Source organism: Schistocerca americana, chromosome 1 (genome assembly GCF_021461395.2).
Source record: "Schistocerca americana isolate TAMUIC-IGC-003095 chromosome 1, iqSchAmer2.1, whole genome shotgun sequence".
Lineage (NCBI taxonomy): Eukaryota > Metazoa > Arthropoda > Insecta > Orthoptera > Acrididae > Schistocerca > Schistocerca americana.
The window spans coordinates 653715976-653735112 of record NC_060119.1 but is presented as its reverse complement, the minus strand read 5'-3'; the positions used below and the strand labels follow the sequence as shown (position 1 = coordinate 653735112).

Here is a 19137-nt window from a genome sequence, read left to right as displayed (position 1 = left end):
GATGTACTTTTACAAAAAACGTGGATGTGCTGTAAACATTTGTCAATAGAGCACACAGAATTTCCAATTCAACCTGTTTGCCTAAGAAGCTCACGCACATCTGTTTTTACTGAATACACCTTCTAGTATTTAATTGTAAGGACCACTAAAAAGTGTTCATTAAAAATAGATTTGTGAGCTGCTTAGTCAAGTGTTTGAATTGGAAACTTTGTATGACCCTATTGACAAGTAATTTGAGAACACCCAAGGTTTGTGAAGGATGAAGACAATTTAGCAGTTCAGAGAATGTAGGTACAATTCAGTCAGGGTGTATCTAATACAGGTTGAATTACCCAGAGAGCCATGTTTCTTTCCTTGTCAGAACATCCCAGCATGGAAAGCAAACAACTTTTTTTCTGTTTCATTAGTGCAATAATATATTAAGAATAGGTGCTGTAAAAGCTCTATCAAATTATCTTTGTCTTCATAACACACTGTTAAAGAATTAGAGACCTCCCAAAAAAAGAGGGGGAAAAGTTGGCTCTTCCCTCATCTTCATTAAAAAATGAGAGAGAGAGAGAGAGAGAGAGAGAGAGAGAGAGATACCATAGAGAGAAAAGAGCAACTCCCTTCCCCCCTCCCCCTTCTCCCCTCCCCTACCCCTCCTTTTTTCAAAGCACACAGTCTGCTATTGCTGAGCATTGTATATCCATCAATAATGTGGTGGAACATGATAAAACAATAGTTTTGACATTGGCAGTTATTACATTTAAATAAGAAACAAGTCTAGACTGTACTGTCTATAAAAGTATAAAAGCAGATCACTTTTATCTCCTGTAAGACCATACTTTTTTTCTGTATACAGAATTGTATTATGCAAGAACCTGGTTGTATGCTGTTTTGCCGCAGTTAAAATTTGTTACATTTTCTGTCAGCTAAGAGTCGCTTCTCTACAGCACATTATTTTTTAGTCACTTTCTGACCTGAGCCCTCAGTCTGAATTGTTATCATCCACAGTCAGAACCATTTTAGAATTATTTACTACAGTATGAGGTCTGTTCAAAAAATTCCGGAATACACGTAATTTCACACCAATGGTGTGTTGGAGCGAAATGCAGTTGGCACCCCTGCACATGCCTGTGTTTAATATGTAACTTGCTGAAAGTTTCATTGTTGTATGTCTGTTAGTTATTGTTCAGTGCCATACCAAGTGGAATGCTGTCGCACAGTTTGCAAATTTTGATATGACAGAGTTAGAGGAGCAATGCATCTGCATCAAATTTTGGGGGAAACTCAAGAAAACCTTTACAGAGACACACCAAATAGTGCAGGGAGCTTATGGTGGTGAGTGCTTAAGCTATATTCAGTGTTAAGAATGACACGGTTTAAAAATAGCCAGACAGAAATTAAAGGTGACACCCTTGTTCAGGACGCCCTTCGATGTCTACTGACCACTCTCATGTCACTAATTGAAGACTGACTGCCTGAGAGATTGCAGAGGACTAACATGTCAGTTGGGTCATGTCATGAAATCCTGACACAGCATCTTTCACTGCATCATGTTTGTTCCACAGCTCATGAGTCAAGACTATTACCTCGCAATCTATGAAGAGCTTTTATGGGTCAGGAAAGATTCTCAAAGACCAAAAAAGCTTGTCAAGTCAGGTCAAATGTCAAAGTGATGCTGGTAGTTTTTTTTTTTTAATTCGAAGGATTAGTTCATCATGAAAATTCGTCCTGTAGGGACCAACAGTTAATCAATGGTGCTCTCAGGATGTGTTACGAAACCTGTGAGAAAATGTGAGAAGGAAATGGCCTGAAATGTGGCAATACAATTCATAGCTGTTGCATCACGTTGCTGCGTCCGCACATTCGTCCCTCTTGGTGTGTGACTATTGCACAAAAAATGAAATCACAGTGCTGCCGCATCCTCTGTACTCTCCAGATCTGGACCCTGCAGACTCTTTTAAAAGAAAAGTTGCAGACAGGGCTTTGCGCAATCTAGCAAGGGGCATGTCAAGACTGTGTATGGAAGTAGAAATGGCATTGGGAGCGGTGTATCATTTGTGGAGAAGAGTTTTTCGAAGGAGACCAGGCACAGTAAGTAAAAGGTAAGTGTAGAAAAATTTTGTGGACGAAGTTCCGGAATTTTTTTAACAGGCATTGTATAAGGCGTGTCATTAATGTACAGGATGAAACCGAACTTCACTGACAAACTTTCAGAGCTTGTTCAGGAATACCATACGATTAATTTGGTTTAAGATATTCACTCTCTCTAGATGCTTCTTACAGAGTAATAATGTAATTATGATTTATTCAGTTCGTTACTGCAGTTACACTTGTTTTTGTGAAAATACAAACTCAACAGTGAAAAAGCATGAAATATGCATTAACCAAAATGTACAACACGAAATCATTGCAGTAACAGCTCGGCTAGTATCATTGCGCCACTATTCCATTACATTCAGTGAACACATACACAATATCCACATTGAAATAAATGGTTGTAGCTGCATCATAATTTGCATTAAGAGGTTTTTTTTTTTGTGACTAGTTTTGGATGTCCATTTTCAAACCATCCATATTGTAACATTAATTGATCCTGCAGTGATGATTGAAGTGGCACTTGGTGGACTCGGCAGCTTTAAACAGGACAGACATTGAAATTCTCCAGTGTCTGCCCTATGTGGTCTATTTACTGTTGTTGAGCTGGCCATAGTACAGCTTTGATCATCACTGCAGGGGCAATTTCTGCACGTAGGTTTTGGCTGTATTGTCACATTTACAATAGGTTGGTTTGAAAATGGGCAGAGGTATCACCATCAAGAAATAAAAGATACTTTTCAATTAAAACTTATGACAGAGCTACAACCATTTATGTCAATTATAAAACAAATTGTGGACATACGTTTCACCTGCAGCATGCTGTAAGTTTGTAGAGAAGCATATTGGCCAGCTCTTCATCAGTAAATCTATCCACACAGTTGCATATTAGTGTTCAGGTACAACTAACACTGCTGGAAATACAAACCCAAGACAGACCAAACAGTACTGAATGCAAGCTTGAAGGCAAAGAGTAAAACAGATATTGCTGTTGTCAACAGCAGTTACCACAAGCAAATGGAAACAGTACATCTAGCGCATACTGTCAACATTTACACTATTGTGCTCTATATTCATTGCGAAACATACACAAATATAATTGGGGCAAGAAACCAAATGAAATGCTGTAACTCTGTAACAAGCTGCTGGAAACTATGGGTCTCTTTATACCAAAATACTCGGAAAGTATCTCGGAACAACCTCTGAAAGTTTGTTGGGGTTCTGGCTCATCCAGTATCTCAGTAAACATGTAGAACTAGTTCCCAAGTCACATTCTGGCTCATTTCCTGTTAAGTGTCAATATAAGGCAACCTTATGCTTGCTACTGGTCAGATGAGTAAACCAGCTGAATACCTTAATCAAAATGTTCTAATTTATTTATCGGCACATAAGGACCTTTCACAAAAATAGCTAAGATAGTGATGTCCCATTGGCAGCATTCTGTTGGTTAGAATCTTTCAAGTAACCTGATTATTTTACATATTCCTGACATATTATTGATTGAACCAGCAACCAACACAATTAGAAAAATTACTTTCTTAAGTCAGTAGTCATAATTTATTATTTTGTCCTCCCACCTCCATTTTTTTCTATACCATACTGGTAAAAATAGTCTGGATGTTTAAATCATAGGATGGCATGATGATAATGATTTTAATTATAGACTAAAGCAAGTAATTTTTTTCTGTTTAGATCACATTGTTGGTATTTTGTTTAGTGTCTGAATTGTTCTCATTTGAGTGCAAAGTGGTACAGTTCTATGTTAGTTTCTTCATTGTCTCATTCACAGGAGCAATGATGCATCACAATACTGCTTTGAAAGTAGGGAAGACTGTAGAACTATTGAAGCAAGTTTATTGAAATGAAGCTGTGGGAGAAACAAAGTGTTACAAATAGTTTTCCAAATTTAAAATTTCTGTCCAGTCATCCAGATTTAGGTTTCCCATGATTTCTCTGAATCGTTGAAGACAAATGCTTGGATGGTTCCTTCGAAAAGGACTGCTGATTTTTTTTTTTTTTTCCCTGAATCTGAGCTTGTTGTTTGTTGATGGGATGTAGAACCCTAAGCTTCCTCTTCCTGATTCAGAAGTAGTTATCAGTTTAATTAACGATGATGCTTGACGAGAGGTTACTGTATACATTAAAAATGAGATATTTTTTGTGCAGGGTCAGTACAAGACCACATCTGCATAAACTTTGATGACTTTTGTGTGGGTTGTTGACCTTAAACTGGTATCTTCCGATGGTGTGGAGACCAGTCTTCTCCAGAGTGGTTCTTTCTCCATACGTGTTGTTCACATTGTGCCGTAGATTTTTTTTCTATCTTGGTTGCTGTTGACTGATTCTTCCCTTGACGGAAAGTGAAAATTGAACATTAGACTAAGGTAAGTGGGAACACTTTTGAGTAAAATAAAAACAAAGCGAAGAAGACAGTATGAACATTTAGAAAGTCTGACTGCATATAGCCTAATGGGTAGAGCTGAGCAATGCTCAAGAATGAAGAATAATCTTAGGAATGCAAGGGAAAAATGGGCACAAGAAAACACTTTTCTCCTTTTCTGTTCCATTAAGGAGTAACGAGTAAGTAGTCCTGTGTAAAAGTGATACATCATCGTACGCCTCATATACCAACTCTGTCAATCATTTCTTCCAACTTTCCACTTCTGTCCTTCCCTCCACTTGTCGTAATCTTTTGAAATTTTCTCCCTTTATCCTCCTCCATATTTATTTCTGCATCTGCAGTATTTGCTTTTAATATAATTTTTATTGTAGACCTTTTTGTTTGCTACTTTCTGTGTTTCATAAAGAATGTTCTCCATTGTTTCTCTTGTGCTAGCAAAATTAATGACAGTGTTAATTCATGGTTTCCAATTGCTTTCACTTCCTTTCTAAACATCTTATCTCTCCTCCATAATGTTGATTCTCCCTTATTTTGACTATTTGACTCTATCTTTTCTGTGCCATCTTCACAAAAAAAGGGGATCTTGGGTTACAGATGGTGTATTTAATTTTTGTTTACGTCTGTGAAAAGGGCCGTGTTGGTAATACTGTGACATGTCTGAAATTAACCCTAGAATGCATAACCAGCATCCACTGTATGCTACAGTTAATGATTCCCAAATTAATTAATGTGACACAGTTGACAGAAAAAGAACTAAAATTGATTGTGAGACAGACGTAGCACCTTCTGTGGGTACACAGTTGAAGAGTGTTATATTGCCATCCACTTCAGCTTTCAGTGCAAAATATTTTTTTCACTTTTAGATAACGAAGTTAAGAATATAAATAAAGTATAAATTAAACCAGAGCAATGCCCCGACAATGAAAGGCAGAAAATAGTTTTTATAACAGATACATGACTGATGAGCATGATCATAAGAAAAACAATGAACTTAAAATGACGTTTGTGGGATGAACAGCTGCAGTGATTCAGTTTTAAGCATTTGATTCGTGCCACATCTGCCTGTTACAAAAAAATATTTTAGTACTGACAGTTTTTAAAGTATTGTTAATTTTTATGATGAAAGCAGGAACTATTAATATAAAATGTTGCCACTACACAGGCATCGTGGAGTGCACGAATAGCACAACTGGAGACACAGCTTGGTCGGTTATGCAGACAGGCTGCAGAGGAGGGTGCCGAGCGCCGCCGAGCTGAAGGGGAACGAGATGCTTTGCTTGAACGTATTCGTGCACTGGAAGTCTTACTGGAGCAAGCACGTTCTACTGGTCGCCAACGTGACGAAACGTTGGCTGCAGTGCGCCAAGAACGTGATGAACTTGCAGCTGAGATACGTGAAATGCGCGCAGCACGCCAAGAGCTTGAGCAGAAACTCGCTGCACACACTGTGAGTCAAAATGGATTTACTTCATGTGAACCATTAAGAAAAGAGTAGTGCGTACTTAACTAAACTGTTGAAGATCTGAGAATGGGGATTTAATTCTAACCAAAACCCTTAACATTAATTCTCGTGCTTGAAGTGCATGTGCATTCCGGTTTTTGTGGTAGGTTTGCATCATATTTATTTTTCAACTTTCCTCTGTGGATAAATTTTGTGTAAGAGTGTTTCATTGTGTGACTTCACTTTGTTGCCTGACTAAAATGCTCTGTTGTTGCTTTTGGCAAAACTTTCAGTAATGTGTTGCATGTGAATTCTTCTGTTCTGTACTTGATTTTTAACATGGTTTCATGTTAAGTGCTTAACTTATTGCTTTGATTCGAGTTTTTCCTTGTCTATCTAAATGGTTTTGATGCTATATCTTGCATCACATCTCGAGTATTTGTAAAAGATTCACACATAGTTGAATTGTTACTCTAAGCTTTCATACTTCACTACCGTGAAAGTTGTTTTCAATCAATTTGCAGATCATTATTTTAAAGTAGCATTGCATTTTTCCTTACTGTGCTTAGCAGTATGTGCTTTTTGGTAAATCAAAAGAATTTGGTTGCTGTAACTTGTTAGAAACTGCTATTATTAAAATTACCCACACCACTTGTAAATGTTTGTGTGATGTGAAATTACTGACAAACAGCAGAATGTAGTGTGGTGCAAAATACCTCTGTCTTTTTCCCCCAAAGAAAGAACTGAAAAAGAAGGCCATTGCTATAATCTGTTTGCAATATTGTGCTGTTTGAGCTTTGTTTCTTTGTGTCTGCTTTATTGTGTTGTATTTTATATTAGTGAAGGGAGCTTAAATTTGTAGTGGTTTATTCCTGATTCTTCCTTTAGGCAACATTGGTTTCGTACGACACCATTGTGTGATGGGTGAAAGTAATGTTTTGTATTATCTTGTTGTTAGTGAAGTTGCATTTGTTATTTCAAATTGTCACAGTATTTATTTGCAGGACGACTTCATTAAGTGTTAATTTTATTACTTCTCACTTCAAAGTACTTCTTATCATTTGTGTTATTTGCACTCAGTTATGGAACCCACTTTTATGCTTAACTTTCTTGATTTTTTTTTCTGCTCTAATTCAGCTTAGGTCACATCCTCTGTTAAACATCAAATAGATGTTGGTGAAATGTGCAGTAACAAGCTCCACAGCTTAGTGTTATGTGTAGTTAGTTCATCATTCTCCTCCATGTATTTGATCGTGGCTACAGAATTATATTTAGTTACTCTTTGTAGTTCTGATATAGTGATTAAATTTTAATTATTCTTGTTTCAGAGTAAATATGCTAAAGACTTGATGGGATTGTCCTGAAGGCTAAATATGCCGTGATGTAGCTATTTTATTGAAAAAAGGAAGAGTGTTTAAAACAATTAGTTAAAAGAATCAGAGGACCCGTAAAGAGCAAAATGTGAACCACATGGCCAACCTAATGAATGGATTTCTAAAGTTGTATTAGAATCCTTTCCACTTGTGGTGGGTGTGATAAGAACTTACTGACAAAAGTATAAAAACTTGGACCAAATTTTACATGTGGAGAACAGGCAGTATAATAATCGTATAAATATGTGGTGTTGAAAGTGCTATTCTCAGTAGATTTCTTCCACTGTTCAAGGAATCTGTGTTAAAAGGGGAAGAAGTGTCAGTATTCACATGTAGTTAGAGGGGATGTCCCAAACATCCATTCTGTTGGAGGGTTTGGATCCTCTGGTGAGTTTTGGCTATTGGCAGTGATGCAAGAGCTGTTGGCCTATGTTTTGCATATATATTGACATTCCTGTCCTCCATGCTGCTCCTTGCTATGCTACTCCCCCCCCCCCCCCCCCCTTTCCCCTTCACCTAAATTTGAGAACTAGTTTGTAAAATATTTTGTTTCTCACTCAGTTGTTTAATCCCAGAGTAGTAATTTTAGTAATCGAAGAATAATGGTTTAAATTAATTTGCGTGTTTAAAACAGATAGTGATTTAAAGTATACTGCAATCTCTCAATGATATTTACATTGACATTTCTGTAACTTCTTCTTAGTAGTCCTCAGACCTTTTAATCACATTACTACTGAATAGAGCTAGGTTGCTGGTGATAACCTATTATCAATTTTATGTATGGTGGTATTCTACATACCATATATGAAGACATGGTCGAAGCACCAACTTAAGTATTCATATATAAATTATTGGGGCGTAGTAAAGCTAACACTAAGACAGAGAATGTGACAGTTTTGGGTTTTTAAAACCAATTTCTCTTTTGGTTGCTTCAAGGGAGAAAACAAAGAACAACATGGGAACATTTTGTTTAAAAAAGTTGAAAACTGATAGTAGCTGTAACATTCAGAACTTACGTTGTGAGAGGCACAGGGTTTGATATGGAACACAATTAAGGAAATGCTAAAGCACATGAGAAGTAATAAATTTATGTGAAAGGAGACAAGTATTTCCGAAGTTGTAACTTTTTTCAACAGGAAAATAAAATTAATAATGGTAGAAAGAAATGAATCAAAATGAAAAAAAGGCAACAAAAATAGAGTGCACACATACTAACATTCTTTTGTTTCTAAAAGTGAAGCCATCAAAAACCGTGAAGTGGCTGAATGTCTTCCAGCTCCCTTGCCTGTCGGGTTATGTCTGTTGATGCAGTAAGTGTGTTATCACATTCTATCGTTTTCACTACTGATGTCATTCTTACTGTTAATACATGATTCTTCAGCAAATGAACTGTTTGCAGAAGCACCTGCATGACAGTGGAGCTGTTTAGAAGCACTGCAAAAATTACACTTGGACTACTCACCATCCAGTCACAACCAAGACAGATAGATCATAAAACTGATTTTGTTCTCAGTACTTTGCTGTAGAACATGCCTCATGGCGCAGCAGCGAAGCTTGTGAGAATGTTTCACAAATTTTATTTGAACGTCACACATTCCTAATTCATGTAGTTCTGTTGGCTTGCTTAATGCAAATCTATCACTGTTAACATATTGCTGTTTTCACCCCTGGTTTTTTGCACTCACCACTCTTGTTTCCTGCTCCACATATTTATTATTCCTTTTATTACTGCTCCTTTAATGCACTTCCTTTTTCCCCACTTTATCCCTCTAGTACTTGTGATGCCTTGCAGTTACTTTCTGTTTTCTGAACAAAACTGTGTAGAAATCAGTGTGATATACTATTATTACACCATTCTACTTGCTTCCCCCCCCTCCACCAGAATCCTGTTGGTGAAGCCTTTTTGCAGATTGATTTAGGAACTGTCTGTCCCTGCATGAACAGTCTAGGTTTTAGTTCTCCTATTATTGACATTTACTGCTTACAGTTTCTCATATTTTTGGTTCTCTTTAGTTTCAGCATCATAGTTTCCTCTCTCTCCCCCTCCCTCTCTCCCCCTCCCTCTCTCCCTCTCTCTCTCCCTCCCTCTCTCCCTCCCCCCCCTCTACACACACACACACACACACACACACACACACACACACACACACACACACCTTAAACAGTTTTACTTGTTCGAAACTAGTAGCATCAGACTTTATTCTGTGGTACACCTTTACTGTTATCTTGGTGCACCAATATGTATTTATACAGTCTTTGTGCTGTGGCAGTCATCTTTTTCCAATTTTTCCTCCTTTTTCTCTTCATCTTAACATCCTGTTCTCTTTGATCACTTACTTTGTAACTGTTGCCAGCTGTAGTATGAGGTGGTTGTTGTTTTTGTCCTTCATTATCATCCATTTACTTATCACGTCTGCATAAGTCCCAGTTTGAGTCGGATTCTTCCCAAACATGAATGAATTTTTAGCAGTTTTCACTCTCTCTTCCTCTCATGAGTATTGCTCATTAGTTGGGTACTCCTACTTCAGCCTATCTCTTCTCTGTTCATAGCTGTGCTGCTTATTAGTTCACAAAAATTCTGTCAGGGGAATATTCTGTCATTGGAGTTAACAAATTTGCACTACTTCAGTGTTTATTATACATGATGTGTTAACAGACTCATTGTTCACATTTTTGAATACATTGTTGTAAAAGGAAGAGTAGATTATGATCTTGCAAATATCGCTCAGAAACCCTGATTCTTTTATCTGTGATTGACTTGCCATCCTTTTCTTTGTCTTCCTTCCATGGATATCTTTCGATTTTGTTTCTGAATCTACGTATGTATCTGTGACAGTTTTTGTTATGCTACTCAGGGTTGTGGTTGGGCCACTAATCTACATTAACAACATATTTTCAGTGTTAAATAAATGAAAACTTTTGCTTACATATGACAGAATGTGCTATTATTTACACATAAGTAAGAGTCAAAATAAGTATCAAGTAAACACTTGACAAGAGTTATTTATTTCTCATTTCATTTTTTGTTTAAAGTGTTTAATATTTTAATGAAAAACTCATTAAAATAATGATTATGTAATGCATGTCCAGTATTAGAAATTTACTTGTCATTTCTCAAGGTGAAAAAAGGAGAAGGCAATAGGCTTTCACATTGTCATACATATTTTCTCATTTTTAAAACTACAAAAAGGAAATTTTTTTTGAATGTTACAAGTTAGTTTAGCAGGTTCTTTTGGCTAAAAATCATTTAATTTTTTTTTAATTCTGTTCTCTAGTTCCTTTTTATTTTGTAGTAGTGAAACATCGTAATTTTCTGTAGTTAGTAATGGTTTTGTTGTTTAAACATTTCTTTGGAAAAATTGTTTAGTTTTTGTACTAGCACTGTATTTTAATTTTCAATAAAATATTCATGGTGAAACAGTGGGTTATTATTTCTAACACCTTTTAATTGTGTTTAATCATGTGAAACATACTGTAGTTACTTTTGTATCCTTCACAACTAATTTAACACTGATTCACCTAAAGAACCAAAATTGTAATTGTAGCCACAAAATATTCATATTTATTCTTGTCTCAAAGATAATAGGAAAAAAAATTGAGAATTGTGTGTATTTAAGGCACCTGAAGGGAATGACTGGTGTTTATGGTATTCATGTACTACTGTATAGTGTAGTGAAAGGTAAAATAGAGCATTTCTTTGAAACTTGTGCAGTTACTTTTTAGAAATTACAAGACAGCCATTTGCAATGACTACAACTGCTGTTTGCTAGTTAGAAATTTTGAATTGTGTGTAGTATTGTATCACATGTAAAGAGGATATTGGTGGGTTCTCTCTCCTGAAATCGTGTTTATTTATGGTAGTTGATACAAAACTTTAAAATCACAATCATATTCAGTAAAAACTGAGAAATCATCAAATCCACAATAGTTTTTGCAAATAATTCATTGTGATTTCTACATTATATTCACCCCCAAACTATGTTTAGAATAATATTTTCTTTTTATGACATAACATCATTTGAAACTCCTGGCCAACTTCTTTGATATTTCATTGCTTATTGTGTGTGTGTAGTTTTTTGTAATGCAGGTGAACTTTTTTTTTAAACTGTGGGTAATACACTGCTGCAATAATTGCAGTTGGTGTAAAAAGGTAGAAAAGTCCTCCAATCATCTCTTGACACTTTCTTGTTAAAAAAGTTACCAATTTGCTACAATGTATGAACTTTTGTACGTACACAAACCTAGTGTCTCCTGGGGAATTAGGTCTCAAAGCTCTGTGTGACTGCATAGATGCATGTCGCATAAAAAAAAAGTCCATCTTCTAATGGAGAGCTTTCTTTGAGACAAGTCTAAAATGTTTTTGAATGGTTTTGAATGTTCAGTAGCATACCCTAAATATTTGAGGAGACTTTGTATTGATGTTAGCCATTGCGAGCCACCAAGTTCATTCTTGGTTCTCATTTTGTAGCACTACAAACATAATTGACTGCTTACGTAGAGTTTTTGCACATGTCAGTAGAGGAGGGGAGGGGTGGAGCACTGACAGGTGCAGACACGAATTGAGGCATATTCAGTAGTGTCATGGCCAAGGGCATCCACCTGTAAGTATTTTTACACTTGTTACGCAGCAAAGCAGTGCTCAAACAGAAGATTTTTTTTGAATACTGAAGTGCTTTACTAAGCACAGTGATGTGCCCTGGACTTCCACCTACCTCTGAACTGACTTATACAGCCACTTAGAGGGGAACCTAACATTTCCACTTGCAATCCAAAACATGGTGCAACTTGACTTCGTATTTTTGTCATTGGTGATGGTGAAAGAAATGATAAGTAACAGAGAAAATTGGAGGACCAATGGGGATCAAACTCCAAACCTCCAGTTTTGCAGTCTGGAATTTAATCTACTGAGCCACTGCAGCACATTTCTATACAAAGTGTTAATAACATTTTTATCAAATAGAAACTGCAGTGAGCCAAGGAGACAAACACTAGTTATAGAGAACTGCAGAAGAAGTGAACAAAGAAAATACGGTAGCATTCTATGTTTTTTGTTATTTAACATATGAATAATTTATTTGTGGGTAAATTTGAATGATCTATTGATTCGAATAATTTTGCAGATAGAAATTTATTCGAATAATGCCCATCTCTCCTTACCATTACATGTTGAGCTTCCTTCCTCTATGCTGTATTACAGTTGATATTATCAACTTACAACTCTCATTACAGTTGATATTATCAACTGTAATGAGAGTCCTATTAGTTCATTTGCATGATTTACTTGAGAGCCTACAGTGTAGCTGGATTGAAGTTTTTTGTTACTTATAAACAAGATAGACCATTTTAATCAGCTTTCATTTACAAAAATTTAGATTTCCATAGATAAATTAGTGACTTTCACTAACATTCAGTGTTCGATTATCACTTTACATTTCATTACACACAATCATACTCATTTGCAGTGTTGATGCTTGATAAATATCAGGTACACAGCATTGAGTTTTTCCATAGAAAACATTGGAAATTGGCAGCTACTAAGAAATTCTTATTATAAATGAATTCCAGCACTTTCTGGGCCCATTAGTGCAGCCATGTCGTGATGAAGCTATATAGAGTCAGTATTTTCCTAGACGCATGGCGTGGCCACACACCTATTGCCCCCCCCCCCCCCACCACACACACACACACACACACACACACACACACACACACACACACACACAGTGAATGCGCACTGTGTGATACCGAGTAGGAGAAACTTCTAGGCACATGCTTCTGCAAAGTGTCTGAAGTGAGCTATGTGCTTTTGCTACACTGAAGCAGTGTTATACAAGACATTACACAACACTTCCTGATATGTGAACCCTTATTTAAGAGTATAATAGAGGGAAACATTCCACGTGGGAAAAATATATCTAAAAACAAAGATGATGTGACTTACCAAACGAAAGCGCTGGCAGGTCGATAGACACACAAACATACACACAAAATTCAAGCTTTTGCAACCAACGGTTGCTTCATCAGGACAGAGGGAAGGAGAGGAAAAGACGAAAGGATGTGGGTTTTAAGGGAGAGGGTAAGGAGTCATTCCAATCCCGGGAGCGGAAAGACTTACCTTAGGGGGGAAAAAAGGACAGGTATACACTCGCGCGCGCTCGCGCGCGCACACACACACACACACACACACACACACATACACACATATCCATCCGCACATACACAGACACAAGCAGACATTTTTTCCCCGTAAGGTAAGTCTTTCCGCTCCCGGGATTGGAATGACTCCTTACCCTCTCCCTTAAAACCCACATTCTTTCGTCTTTCCCTCTCCTTCCCTCTGTCCTGATGAAGCAACCATTGGTTGCAAAAGCTTGAATTTTGTGTGTATGTTTGCCTTTATTTAAGAGGTTAGATATAACTGTTAATCCTATATCAAGGGTACATTTAACTTATTTGTAAATGCAGCAGACATACTCTTCTTTCATTAGCTGAAGACAAAATATATTTTTTATAATTTGTTGTTGCTAAGCTCCCAGACTGATCTCCGTAAAGAGAATGTCTTGTGTGTTTTAATTTTGTGAGACCAGTATAAGTCCTCAGCAGTGAAAGAGAAGGAACTGGGATGACTCCTTTTGATGATGGTACAACTGATTTTCTTCCTCATGTTCCCCCAATGCGAGCTTGTTCTCTCTCTCTCTCTCTCTCTCTCTCTCTCTCTCTCTCTCTCACACACAGATATGCAGTTGATGGTAACCGAATACTGTACAAAATGTGACAATGGAAGCCCTTTCACCAGTTCTGATGAGTGTGTGTTTTTGAAGCTTTTAGCAACAGATTAGAGTCTATGCTGTAGTAATCTCTTTCTTGCAAATATACATCTACATGTACATATATACTCCACTAGTCACCAAGCGGTGTGTGGTGGAGGGCACTATTTGTGCCAAAGTCATATCTCCCCCCCAAACCCTCCTTTCTGTTCCACTCGTGGATCACATGAGGGAAAAACAACAGTCTGAACGCCTCAGTATGAGCTCTAATTTCCCTTATTTTTGAATGGTGATCATTGTGTGATTTGAAAGTTGGTGGTAATAATATATGCTCTACATCCTCGGCTAAAATCGGATTTTTGAATTTTGTGAGCAGCCCCTTCCGTTTAGCTTCTTGCCTATCTGCAAGTGTGTCTCACTTCAAACTTCCTATGAGATTTGTAATGCTCTCCCGATGGCTAAATGTACCAGTCACGAATCTTGCCATTCTTCTTTGGAACTTCTCAATCTCTTGAATCAGACCCAACTGTAAGGGTCCCATACAACCATACGGACGAACAGTACTCTAAGACTGGACAATCTGAAGTATTGTAAGCAATTTCCTTTGCTGAAGGTCTGCATCACTTCAGGGTTCTACCAATAAACTGTAATCTTGAGTTCCCCTTATCCGTTACTTGTGTAATCTGACTGTTCCATTTGAGAGCACTTCGAATAGTCACATACATATACTTGACAGATGTTACCGCTTCCAAAGACTGGGCATTTATTTTGTGCTTGTACATTAATGGGGATTTTTCGCTTTGTTGTACGCAGTAGGTTACACTTACTAATATTGCTATACTGCCAGTCATTATACCATGCATTTATTTTCTGCAAATCCTCATTTATTTGTTCACAACTTTCGTGTGATACTACTTTCCTGTATACTAGAGCATCTTGGCAAACAGTCTGATGCCGCTGTCAATACCATCAACCTGATCGTTTATGCAAATCGTAAAAATCAGCAGACCTATTATGCTGCCCTGGGGCACACCTGATGTTATGCTCGTTTCTGTTGAAGTCTCCCCATTCAGGATGACATACCGGTCTTAGTCTGTCAGGGTGTATACGACCCGGGACAGCCGGGAGATTCGGGAAAAACCTGGGAATTTTTTCATCTGGGAAAAACCCGGGAATTGTTTAGAATTCCGGGAATTTTTCATTGTTGTAGTATTCAGTCAAATTTTTGTGATTTTGGCTGGTAAGAACCGATACTCAAACAAAGGATATTACCGTATCCCGCTACTGCAGTATAATTCTGCAGCAATAAAACATGAACGAGAGAAAAAAAGAAAACGGAAATGAAACTTAAGTTGCAAAGGAAATGCGCCATATACAACAACTAAACACAGTGCTCAGATGAGTGTGTGCCAACAGCAAAGTGTGTCAGATGCTTTAGGAAGACTGTGCAATGCTTCTTAACAACAAATTGCCTCCGATGAGTGTGACGTGAAACTGTTTAAATTAGATTCGTTTGAGCAGTTACTGGCGGGCTCTTGGGCATGCGCAGTTGCTTCTGGTTACAGAAGTGTGGCTGGGTGCCACTATCTAGTATTGTCCCGGTTCGGACATATCGTAGATCCGGGGCTGATGCACAGAGCAGTCTGAGTTGTGGTGGGGAGGTGCGTCGTCTCCACATGACCTCTGTTTAGGTTAAGTGGTTTTTTTTGTTTCCTCCTTGTTTCTTGCTCTCACATTAAATGAAAACGAAACGGATTTTTGTGGCCGGGAGCTAGCAAATGAATTATAATACGTTTGTATAATCACGGAAGGCTAAAATATGTTATTAGTTTAAGACTTTATGTCCACCATTCTGACAGTCAAGCATTAATCGACTTGCAGAACAATGAAGTTATTTTTGTTGGTTTGCTAAAGAGATTTGGCTTTTATTAAATCTTATCTGCTGAGGCAGTCAATTTATTTGAAACAAAGTGTTTAATTTCACACTGTTGGCTAGTTCCCACTGTTCGCTGCATTTCACGTTCAAGTATGACGACATGCAATAATAAACAACCAAACATGAGATAATACAGTACTGGTACTCCAAGAAAATTTGCATCCGAATCTGGACATACGAATGTGCACTTTAAGCCGAGTTATGCATTTTAGCATGGTTCACAAAATTCCGATGCTCTTTTTGAAGTATCCTCTGATGTCTTGTTTCTTTTATCTTATAATGTATGATCTTTTAATGTTTTACATGTAGGAACATTGGATTTCCTGCGTCATCGTAGCTAAGCAAGTGCGGTGATGCCCGTTATCTGGCGCTCTCTGGCAACAGGTCGCGCAAAAATGTTGCGATTCGTGGTTTGAAAAGTGTTACATTCAAAGTGAATTTTTGTTTACACAAGATGAATTTCTTAAATCACAAAGCATTTGACTCTCATTTAAAAATCAGTTCTTTGAGGACGACCATTTAGAAGAATTTCGAGCCCAGAAGATCAGACATTTACATCGCTATTAAAAATTTACTGGTACATTTGTGTGATGCATCTTAAAGTGTAACATGCGCAAAGAAGATGAAAATTATATGTGGAAGCTTAGCTTCTCTTCCAGCTTATTAATTTTCTTAATTGAATGCTATGTATATTAATGTAAACCATTAACTTTCCTTACTTGTGTGTTCGTGCTACTTAAGAGTGATCTTGCTATTGACTGACTGCATCACGTGTCTCTTGCTGTCATCAGCTGGCGAGATCACGTGACACGACATGACTGGCTTACAAAAGAGAATCACAATCTCGGTTTCAATGCTTCAGAAAGTGACATGCTGTGTTTGCTGGAATTCAGATTTATACCTTCGTAATGCGAAAATATGCAGCGTACGTGTTGCTGCACATCAAAGGTCTTTCAAAACTTGTTCAGTGGGATGTCTCAACCTCTATCAGGTGGAGAATTGTAGGGCACCATCAGTATGTCAGGTGTGTGTTACACATAGGTAGCAACTACTTGAGTAGCAGAATATGTGATATGTAAAGCTGGGTTATTGAGGTTATAGAAAGTTCTGAATAGGCCCAATTATCAGTTATGTGCTATCTTCAGAGTGGGGAATAAATGACCCTCCCAGATAACCGTACATTTTACAGCGCCACTTCCAGGATGAAAAGATGCACTTACCCTGGATCAAATCAACCTGGAGCGTAACAATGAGATTAGATCAGATTATTTTTTCGTTCCATAGATCCGTGCTGAGGAGATCCTCGTGGATGTGGAACATGTCAATTAGTTTTTTTTTTTTTTTTTTTTTAATTCTGAAATAACAATACTAATAGTATGAATACATACAATACATCATTTGTTTCTATGAAAAAATTCGTCAATGGAGTAGAAGGAGTTGGCCACTAGTAAGTCTTTCAGGCTCCTTTTAAACTGATCTTTATTTGTAACTAAATTTATTTTGTTTGCTGGCAAATTATTGAAGATGAGTGTTCCTGAGTAGTGGACCCCTTTTTGAACTAAAGTAAGTGCTTTTAAGCCCTTGTACAGATCATTTTTGTTCCTGGTATTGTATGTATGAACTGAGCTGTTTGTTGGAAAGAGAGATATATTATTTAGGACAAATTTCATTAAGGAGTAAATATACTGAGAGGCAGTAGTTAGTATACCCAGTTCTTTGAAGAGGTTTATACAGGACGTCCGTGAATTTACTCCACAAATAATACGTATTACACGCTTTTGGACTCCGAAAACTTTTGTTTGACTTGGAGAGCTACCCCAAAACATTATACCATATGACATTATGGAATGAAAGTAGTCAAAGTATGCAAGCTTTTTCATTTTTATGTCGTCTGTGTCAGCTAACACTCAAATTGCAAATACAGTTTTGTTAAGGCGTTTTTGTAGTTCTGTGGTGTGCTCCTCCCAACTGAATTTATTATCAAGTTGTAATCCCAGAAATTTAAGACTGTCAACCTCTTCTATCTGCTCTTCTTCGTACTTTATGCATATGCTGGGTGGACTACACTCCACAAACTATTTATTGCAATACTTGTGTCATCTGCAAACAAAACGAACTCGGCTTCTGGCAGTGTAACTGATGAGAGATCATTAATGTACACAAGAAAAAGCAATGGCCCTAAGATGGATCCTTATGGGACACCACATGTAATTTCTTCCCATTCTGATGATGACTGACAACTTAATTCACTAGTCCCTTGCACTGACACCCTTTGTTTCCTGTTAGCGAGATATGACTTGAACCATTTTGCAGCACTGCCCGTGACACCATAGAATTCTACTTTATTTAAAAGGATGTTGTGGTTCACACAATTGAATGCCTTTGACAAATCACAGAAAATACCTGCTGCTTGTAACTTGTTGTTTAATGAATTAAGTACATTTTCACTGTAGGTGTAAATAGCCTTCTCGATATCAGAACCCTTCAGAAATCCAAACTGTGTTCTTGATAATATGTTATTTGTGGTCAGATGGTTGAGAAGCTGCCTGTACATTACTTTTTCTAAAATTTTTGAGAATGCTGGCAAAAGTGAAATCGGTCTGTAGTTTGAAGGTACCTCTTTATCCCCTTTAAAGATGAGAGTTGGCATGCCATCTAGTCTGGATGTGATTTCCACATTGTTTCCCATATCCCACTAGGTGAAAATCAGACTGATATCCAAGTCCTGCCACCTCAGTTAATCCACAAAATTACTCTCACTTTCACCTAAATAACACTTCATGCGCTAATTTGGCATAACATTTCCATCCCAGGGGATAACGGGGTGATGACAGGAAGGGCATCTGTACACCTCTTAAACTAACTGCGCCAAATCCATTAATGATCATTGTGACCCTGCACTGATGTGGGAAAGAAGCACAAGGAAAAGAAATGATAATTCAGAACAGGGAATAAATTGATCACATTTATCGTACAGAGGAAGACTCGTCTCTGCAGTTAAAAATAAGAAGTACTTAACTGATAAGGTCCCAGTACTGATCTTAATTATCAACAGTAACAAATACCCTCATAGTGTTAGGAGCAGAAAGTTGGCTGAAGTGAGAAGCGAAAAGAATTGCAATTTTAAATTCTCTTTA

General features: G+C 37.4%; 1 protein-coding gene across 1 annotated transcript in view; it reads left to right on the top strand.

Annotated features, from left to right (window-relative positions):
• LOC124608153 (golgin subfamily A member 1) overlaps nucleotides 1-19137 on the top strand; it is a 130862-nt gene that overhangs the window by 64637 nt on the left and 47088 nt on the right. Inside the window, exon 6 of the mRNA XM_047139963.1 lies at nucleotides 5646-5930. Within this exon, the coding sequence (XP_046995919.1) occupies nucleotides 5646-5930 (285 nt within the window). The remainder of the gene's footprint in view (nucleotides 1-5645; nucleotides 5931-19137) is intronic.